This window comes from Vigna radiata, chromosome 8 (assembly GCF_000741045.1).
Source record: "Vigna radiata var. radiata cultivar VC1973A chromosome 8, Vradiata_ver6, whole genome shotgun sequence".
NCBI lineage: Eukaryota > Viridiplantae > Streptophyta > Magnoliopsida > Fabales > Fabaceae > Vigna > Vigna radiata.
This window is the reverse complement of record NC_028358.1, coordinates 8178871-8188160: the sequence shown is the minus strand read 5'-3', so window position 1 is coordinate 8188160 and position 9290 is coordinate 8178871. Positions and strand designations below refer to the sequence as shown.

The following is a 9290-nucleotide window of genomic DNA, read 5'->3' as shown; positions in this document are numbered from 1 at the left end:
CCTCCAAAAAAAACCCTACTATGTTATATTATTTTTGTAGATAATGTTATTTTTGTAGTTGTGTATCTTAATTTAGGAAAAAGATTGAAATTGAATTGTTAGTGATTTTTATATCTTTAAGAGCTTTAAGAATTTATAATTCTCACCATTTAATAATACACTTATGTCTATGTTAACAAAATTATGTTTTAAATTATTTCTTAAACCTCTCTCAAATGCCAGAAATATGTGACAGTTGTTCAAAGGCATTTAAAATTTAAATATTATTTTTAAATTAGAATGGATATTTGTCATTGGTTTCAAGTCAAATGCTTTTTTTTTTATTTAAAAATATTATTTAACTTTAAGGATACTTAGTTTCAGTTGTTATTAGAATCAAAGTCAAATATTTTAAAAATTAAATAATATTTTGAAGTTAGAAAAGATATTTAATTTGGATTATTAGTTGAACCGAAACCAAATTTACATTTTTTTTATGATTTAATATTTTGGTTCTTTAGTAAGTCGAAACAAAATACTGAACTTTATGTATTGATTTATAATCGAGGAAAAAAATTTACAACTTTTTATCTTATCTTGATATTTTTTGTTTGTAAAATTTAATTTTGTCTGGATAAGTCAATAATAAAAAAAAAAAATAAAAATAACAATAAATAAAAAAAAATAACAATAAATAAAAAAATATATTTTCAATTAATGTTAAGTACAAAAAGATAAAAAATGAGATATATTTTTTTAAGAAAATTTCAAACTTTAATTTTAGCAAAAAAAAAATAAAAAAAAAATATATAATAATAAAAATAATAAAATAAAATAACCCAATTTACTTTTTAAGTGGGAGTCCAACAGCTTAAGAGTTCTACACTTATCCTCATCCCCTCTTTTCTCTTCGTACCTCTCACATGCCTTCTTATTTGAGCACTAAGAGTTTGAAAGGTTCAGGATTCTCAATTTTTTTTTTCTTTTGATATAGACATTATATTATGCCTTAATATTACATGGGTTTGTTTTATTCATAAATACTCGTTTTAAAAATCATAAAAAAAAAAATGTTTTTTCTTATTTCTTTTGGTGTTGGTTCGATCCTCGCATTTGATACTTATTTTTTTAATTTCTTTGTTAGAAGTCCTACATCAACTACAGATAAAGTCAATTTATAATATATAAATGAGGTGCAAACTTTACCTTACAAGTTGGTTTTGTGGGGTTGAGTTAGGTTTTAAAGTCCATTTATGATATCAGAGTCATGGTTAAAATCTATCCTAGGGATATTTATTGTTTCTTGGGCATTTATACCTCGACACGAGATGTCTATATCTCGGCTTGGAGGGGGTATGTTAGAAGTCCTACATCCGATTAGAGATAAGGCCAATTTATAAGCCGGTTTTGTGGAGTTGAGTTAGGCTTTAAAACCCACTTCAACTCATTTCTAAACGACACCTCACCTTTTGTTGCACACCTCATATGTACACTCACTTCAACGTTAATTATTTTAACACCGTTAAGGGGTAATGATTAAATTGACACAAATTGCAAAATATGGAGATCCAATGTATAGACTTTTAAAAGAAGGTACTAAACTGAAATTTCTCTCGATCAATTAAGGATTTAAGCCAAAATTAAATAAACAATTCCAAAAACTAAAAGAAATTTCTTTTTTTATTTTGGTATCTATTTAACCATCCGCGTTTGCCAAAGTATTTATTATCTTCATTTTCTTTCTCAATCATGACAAGAAATACCAAAAATATCCAAGATGTTCAAAAATTAAAAACAATAACCATTTTCAAACAAACAATCTTTTATAAAAAAATTACATAACACTAATTTTTCATTCTGAATGAAAATAGCTAATAACAAGGTCAATTCTTGTCTCACCATAAAACTAAATCATTTTTTTTTATTAAATTTTAAAGATTAAACAATATTGACATTAATATAATACTAATACAAATGTTTTTAATTATTAATTCCTAAACCTAAAAATACAAATTAGGGTCAAATTGGTTCTTAAACATTACAACTTAATGACAAAATAGTCTCACAATTCAATGTAATTTCTTGTTTATTTGATTTTAAGTTTCTTTGTGGATTAAGTATGTGATACCTCCTCCATTTCATTTTATGTACTAGAACCTTTGAAATAAATTTTCAAATTAGTTGTTTACTTTTACTTTATCAATGCAGTAACTGTATTTTATTAAAATAAGCACTCATACTAATCTGAATTCTTTTAAAACTGTGTATGCACCAACTGCTTCATGAAGGGAGATCATAAAAATGGCACCAAATACGCAATCGGAAAGACAATGGCCACAGCATGCAAAATTAAAAATAATGTCAACGTCTTATTTCACCAATCTCTGTTAATTCTCTGTCACATTTTCTTTCATTGAATTTCTCTTCACAAAGCCTATCCCAAGACAAAACAGTTCATCTGTCACGTTATCAATATGAATACATGAAGTGGGTACAACATTTTGTTGGATAAACTTTAAAACTAAGGATATAATTGTAATTTTATTAGTTTTAATTGTGCTATGCATTCATGTTCAGTCTGTTTTGGATTGGTTTTTTTATTTTTATTTTTTGTGTTTTTATTCTATTGGTGCGTTCAGTTTTTTCTGTTGGATTGGGTTATGGTTTTTCAGTTTTATTCTGTTTCAAGTGTTATTTAGTATCAGTATGATTTTTGGTTTTTATTCTGTTTCAAATGTTATTTAGTATCAGTTGTTAGGTTTTTGAGGTTATTTAAAGGATCGCGTTCATTTAGTGAAAGTACACATAAGTTTGATAGGAAGAAACATATTTTCAGGATAAAAAAACAAAATTATTCTCCTAGATTCTTAGGTTGATCACAATGGTCAAAGCTGAACCTGAAAAGCAGATTTCTTTGAAGCTTATGGTAATAAAAAAAAGGAACAAGGTAGTCTTTGCAGAGGCAGGAAAGGACTTCGTGGATGTTCTGTTTAGCTTGTTCACATTGCCTTTGGGAACAATTGTAAGACTTGTGCGTGAGGAGTCAAATATGCAACCAATTGAACTTGGATCACTTACTTCACTCTATCAGAGTGTGGAAAATCTAGACAAAGAGTTTCTTAGCACAGATTCGTCCAAACAAATGATACTGCGACCAAAGAACTTAATGGAACATTATTGCAAGAGTCTGAGGCTGAAAATCGATGACACGGAGCCCACAGAGTACTTCGTTTGTAACAACTTGCTCAAATGTCGATCCAAAAGCCCGATCTTAATAAGCATGTTCAAGAATAGAAGATGCAGATGTGGGAACATGTTGGACAGACGCATTTCTCTTGGAAGCTCTTATCTATTTGACGGTTTTGTTAACGACAGTGCTGCTACTTTTATGATCACAGACGATCTGAGAGTTGTGCCAAACTCACTGAATATATTTTTTGATCTGTTCAAAAATTGTGGAATAGAAAGCATGTCTGCAGTGAATGAAATGACAGTTACCATAACCAAAAATCAGGTTTCTTTTATTCACACTTTCTTGAGTTTTAATCTTGTATTGCTTTTTGGTTTTCCTCGTTTTCTTTGTTACTATGGAATGACTAATGACCTAAGTGGAGCGATTTGGAGTTATGATGATTAATATATGCTGTTTATAATTTTTACAGGTAATGGATTTGCTGAAAAGTTGTTTGATCTCAACCATAACTCTGACAAGTATATTCTTAGAAAAACCATATATTGAGAAATATAGAAAGGTTGAATTTCCTCCTTTGGATGTGAATGAAAATGATAGTTTCAAAATCAACGTGAAGATAGTGCAGAGAAAATCAAACGGGAAGGTTGTGTTTGCTGAAGGAAAAGAAGATTTTGCAGACTTTCTTCTTAGTTTCCTCACAGTTCCTTTGGGAGGAGTGGTACATTTGATGGAGGGCTTTTCTTGCATGTACAAGAGCATTCTTAATTTAGATCAAAATTATTGGACAACAAATAATGTAAAGAAGGTTGTTGAACCAGGTCTTGTCTCACAGCTTCTAGCAAGCAACAAGCTGTCCCCAGTTTTGGGCTCCAAATATTTTTGTTACACTGAGACCAAATATTCCAGCACACGTAATCGATATTTATCGACCTATTATCTAACATTGGGGAATGAAAATAAATGTACAGCTGCAGATTTTGTTGATCCCACATTAGAGACATTGGGGGTTGGAAATAAATGTACAGCTGTAGATTTTGTTGATAGTAAAGGATATGTGAAAGGGCCAACATTGTACATGGCAACAGATGATTTGGTTGTGACGCCAATGTCCACAACTTCTGTTATTTCCTTACTAACAACTTTGAGAATTCCTTTCACTGACTTGGAAGAGAAACTGGTTAGCATTGGCATCAAAGAGGTAACGTAAAAAAAGGAAATTATATATATGGATGTAATATTTTTGTTCAAAATTTACAATATCTTATGTACTCAATTTATCCTAATATTATGTCAGTGTATAGTAAAGTTCGATTGTTTGTGCAGGGTTTTGGAATACTACAAGCATCATTGACATCAAAATCAGCACTAACAACTGGTCTCAGCCACCTGATAAACAAGGTTAAGCAGGAGAACTAAGTAATTATTGTTTGAGTTGCATTGTGGACAAGAAGTCGTATAATAAAAAACATGTCAGCTACTAAATTATATTCCTTTTAGTTTGAGTTCTTTATTTTCTTTTACATATCATACTCTCATTATAGCTTTGGTTGGTATTATTTTGAAATTTATTGACTTGCCTAATGGTAAATTGTATTCTTTTGCCCTTTTGTTTTTTGAATTTATTTTATCTTTAGTGATATAAACTGTATCTTTTATTTGATCCTTTAACCATATAATAGTTTAGAAACTGTATGCTACAATATTTAACCGAAGTTGAATGAATCTATTATTTTCACACTGTCACAAGAAAAAATTCAATTCAATGTACTCGAATTTCTTACTACCAGCTTATTATATCAGTTAGTTTTATAAGAAAAAATGTATATATATTAAATTCATTTTAGGTATAACTTTTTCGTTCTTCCGTGTTTAAACCCTAAATTCTAAATTATTCTAAATGTTATACGTGAATAGTTCAATTATAATACAAAATTTGAACTCAACAGTTCAACTTGAAGTGCTATTTTAAAAGATAACTTATTAAATTAGCATAACTTTTCAATGACTAGTTCATAAAACATAGAAATGTGGTGCTAACTGGGGATATCATCTGGTCTTATCTTGAATTTTCATGGGAAATCAAAATTTGAACGAAGAAGGCATTATTTACTCCATTGCTACGAAGGTTTGCTGGTTTTTTAGGACTTTCACAACCTCAAAATTAGTAGCACAATCTCTTTCGTTGTTGCAATTTTGATCCTTAGAACTTCAATAGCGGTGTTGCTGCTAATTCTATATAATTTTGACAACTCTTCTTCAAAGCTATTATTTCTGATGTATATAAACTACTATGTATTATATTAATCTTTATGTAGATATCTTTGGCATATCCTTGAATACGTTTATTGGTTAATAAGCCAATGTAAAAAATTCTATGAGAAATAAATTATAAACTATGGAAACAGAGAGCATTCTTGTAAGTTATGAGCACAACTACTAGTCTACTATACTATACTTAAGAGAATGTTAAACTATCTCAGCCTATTTATATGCACCCATGATAATAAGCTAGAATATGTTATAATGTGTATTTTGAAAATTTTCTATATAATTTGCATGTATGTCAGTTCTACTTTAATTATAAAATCTAATGTAAACAGACTTAAAAAGTTATATATATTTAGAAAAATTACAATTTAACAATACTACTTAATCATTTTTTGTAGACGATTTTTTTAGAGAAAAAAATTATGATAATAAGTTATGGATAGAAAATACATGTTTTAAGTAAACAAATTACAAATTATGGAGAAATTCTAGATATTAATGTCAATAATTATATCATGTCAATTGTGACGTCCCAAATTATATAAGAAAGATATACATAATAAAGACGTCATCATGCATAATATAGGAAAGCACTTAAGAGTAGAATGACAGTTAATAAGGGATTACAGTCATCCTTAAAATAGTACTTGAATGAAAACTAAAGTGCTAGAGTTTAAAAGCTTGGAGTAATACAGTTTCTCCCTAAAATACAGAGAATTTAAAACTTTGAACATGGTAAAGTTCTTCAAAATATCCTGGAACAAGAGAAATAAAGCCTAGTAAACTAGGCTGCAACATTATTGTTCCCATCAAGAATCGTTTCCAAAGTATCCTCCCCGCCATCTGCTCCCATTCAAGTGGATGATCATCGCAAAAGAAACAAATGCAAACATGGCACAAACACAAGCAAATGCAAGGGTGAGCTAATTATATAAAAAGAAATGCATGCAATTATATTTACATGCACATATCAGATTTAATCTCAAGTCAAGTGTATGCAAGCAAAACAATATATAACGCAAAACCTAGCATGTTAACTTCTAGACTTGACTCGTCCGAACTTTAGAATGTTAGTCGAGCTATGGCAGGCCATGCACCCGTGGTGGCTTGTGATACATGGGCTCTCCCACCCTGCCACACTCATGAGGTTAGTCTGTTCTGCGCCCTAGAGCATGATAGAAGCCTCCAAGACTAAGACCTCCTGCTACTCCTCACCACATGGTTGAATCTCTCTACGTGAAAAGAAAGGCCATTGGAGCGTCAAGACGACCCCAAAGACTGAGCTCCTACTTTCATTCTAAAACACTAAGTATCTCACCAAGAGATTCTACATTTGAAATTACCATAACCAACCATGAAATCATGTTTCAGTCTTTCCTAATTCACACACCTTTGAATTATAATCAAATCACATGTTTAAGCTTTAAAGATCAAGTCATATGTATCAGAACTTGCTCCACAACCACATCCAATCATCTCAAATAGATAATACTGTCATGTTATCTCTCAATCACACTACAAAACTCTACAATTTCTTATAAAATAATACATCCCCATAGGTAAAATTTAATATCATACGTAATCTTTACTACTAATTTTCTATGGAACAATATTATTTTAATATAATTTATTATCATATTTACTCTCTTGCATCTCTTATATATAATATGTTAATATAATATATCTCATACTTTCTTTTATATATAAATATTATAATAACAATTTATATCATACCTACTCCCCTGGATCTTATATATCCCTATTGATGGAAACCCATTTAGGGCATTCCACTCAAAGAAGTAGCAACTCAAGCTAAGACTAAGAAAGGGAAGTTAAAGAAGGACTTTCTAAAACTTTCTTGACTTCTTTTCTCTAAAGTCTTAGAAGGATTAACTAAAACATGTTTACTTTGTTTTGTAGGGTCTAAATAGAGCTTGGAGACTATATGTGAGCCATCCAAGAAGTAGAAGGCAGCAAAAGGAGCCCAAAAAGTGCAAAAAGAAGGCAAAGAAAGGTTGACTTCCGAATTGGATTTGTGAAGGTTTTTGGCATCTGGAATTAGCTTGCGCCCAACCCATACCCTAGGTGGCCCAGCGTTTGAAAGGAAAGCTCCTTCAACGTGACTTGCTGACCTGCAAGGAATGCTTCTCCATGTGACTGATTGACGTGGACAGCAGCATGGAATGTGCTCCAGCAACGTGGGATTTGCTCCCTCCAAATGAAATTTGGTCTACGAAATGCATTGGGTTTTAGAGGGGAAACGGGATCAGATTTGGGGCACCCTTCCTCTATAAATAGGAGGGCCAATACATTGTAAAAAACACTTTAGAGTTTGAATGTTATGCTGCAGAAATGAATTTCCAGCTTGCTTTGCTCTTGAGTCACCAATTCTCTTCACTTTCTCTACCCTTTCCTCTAGCTTCCTTCCATAGTGGGAAGGCCTTCTGAGCTAAGGAGATAACCCACACACTCCTACCATTTTCCAAAACAGAAACACCATTGCACTCATCCATATCCACTGCATCAACAACATTATCCGCTGCATCACTCTGTTCGAAGTTTGCTTGCTGTATGGGATTGCTACACATTGATTCCAGACCTTGGCTAGCTTCCATCACCTATTATATTAATATAATATATCATGTTTTCCTAACTTATATTTCCATATTATTTAATAATATATATATATATATATATATCATACGTATATTAATATAATATATATGTATATGTATCATACTTTTCTAATTCCAGCATTACTCTCAATAATAAACTAACTTCTAACACCCCAAATTTGTGATAGACACCTATTTAAACTTATCTAGATGGATTTTTACAAATTATATAGTGATTATAAGTTGTTTAGGCTTGAATTTAACTTCAAAACATCACATCCTATGACTTATGAACTCTAATTCAATTCTGTCATTTTTAATGTGTTTTAGTTCAATTTTACCTACCTAACAAGTCACAACTGACTTGTCTAAAATACCCAAACAGACCAAATGCACTCAATACCCCAAAGTCTCAAAATCACTCCTTCACTTCCCATCAAATACGGTTCCTATTTGGTAAACTATCGGGAACAATGGTATCGTTCAGAGAGAGTATAATGCAGCGGAATAAAACTTAAAGAAGCGGAAAGCGTGTTCGGTCAACTTTTTAAGATTAAAATGGTCAGTTTATAAAATAAATTTTCTAAGAGAAAATTTATCGAATTGTTGATGTGCAAATAAAATTAAAGAGTGTAAGAGTAGAAAAATCACAATTAATTTTTATACTGGTTCGATTCAAAAAATCTACGTCCATTCGTTAATCACTATAAAAAGTGATTAATAGTTCCACTAAAATGAGTTTCACAGATTACAAAAATAGTGAATAAAATCTGATAAATGAACCTTCCTTCGACGAACGAACCGGAAGATGAACATTCTGCCAACTCGAAGAGAACCGCCCTGACTATCGACACACGAAACGCGAGCTTCTCCTATTCACGAGACCAGGCAGAGCATCTTTCTAACTCGAAGAGAACCGCTCCGACCATCGACACACGAAATGCGAGCTTCTCCTATTCACGAGACCAAGCAAGGTAACTTGAACTATAGCTTTTGAGGACTTCCTCTGACAAATAGTATTCTGCAAGAGCTTCTGTTCAACAACGTTACTTCTGAAGTTCTCAGAAGTCAATATATAATCAGCCAGTCTGAATATCAAAGGTCAAGTCCCAACTGCCAGTAATAATCGATTATTGTAAATGATAATCGATTATTCAAGTCCGTTACAGGTTTTTCAAAATGTGATAATCGATTATTTTGAGTGATAATCGATTATTCCTGAAATACTCATGATA

General features: G+C 31.2%; 1 protein-coding gene across 1 annotated transcript; it reads left to right on the top strand.

The window, feature by feature from the left end:
- The first annotated feature begins 2860 nt into the window (after window positions 1-2860).
- LOC106770170 lies at window positions 2861-4588 on the top strand. Its single transcript, XM_014655992.1, has 3 exons — window positions 2861-3493; window positions 3642-4370; window positions 4496-4588. The coding sequence occupies exons 1-3, from the start codon at window positions 2861-2863 to the stop codon at window positions 4586-4588; spliced, it is 1455 nt and encodes a 484-aa protein (XP_014511478.1).
- The last annotated feature ends 4702 nt before the right edge of the window (window positions 4589-9290 follow it).

Coding starts and splice junctions, on each gene's coding strand:
- LOC106770170 (XM_014655992.1), top strand. CDS start 2,861: ATGGTCAAAGCTGAACCTGAAAAGCAGATTTCTTTGAAGCTTATGGTA. Junction 3,494..3,641: donor TTACCATAACCAAAAATCAG/GTTTCTTTTATT, acceptor TAATTTTTACAG/GTAATGGATTTGCTGAAAAG. Junction 4,371..4,495: donor TTAGCATTGGCATCAAAGAG/GTAACGTAAAAA, acceptor TTGTTTGTGCAG/GGTTTTGGAATACTACAAGC.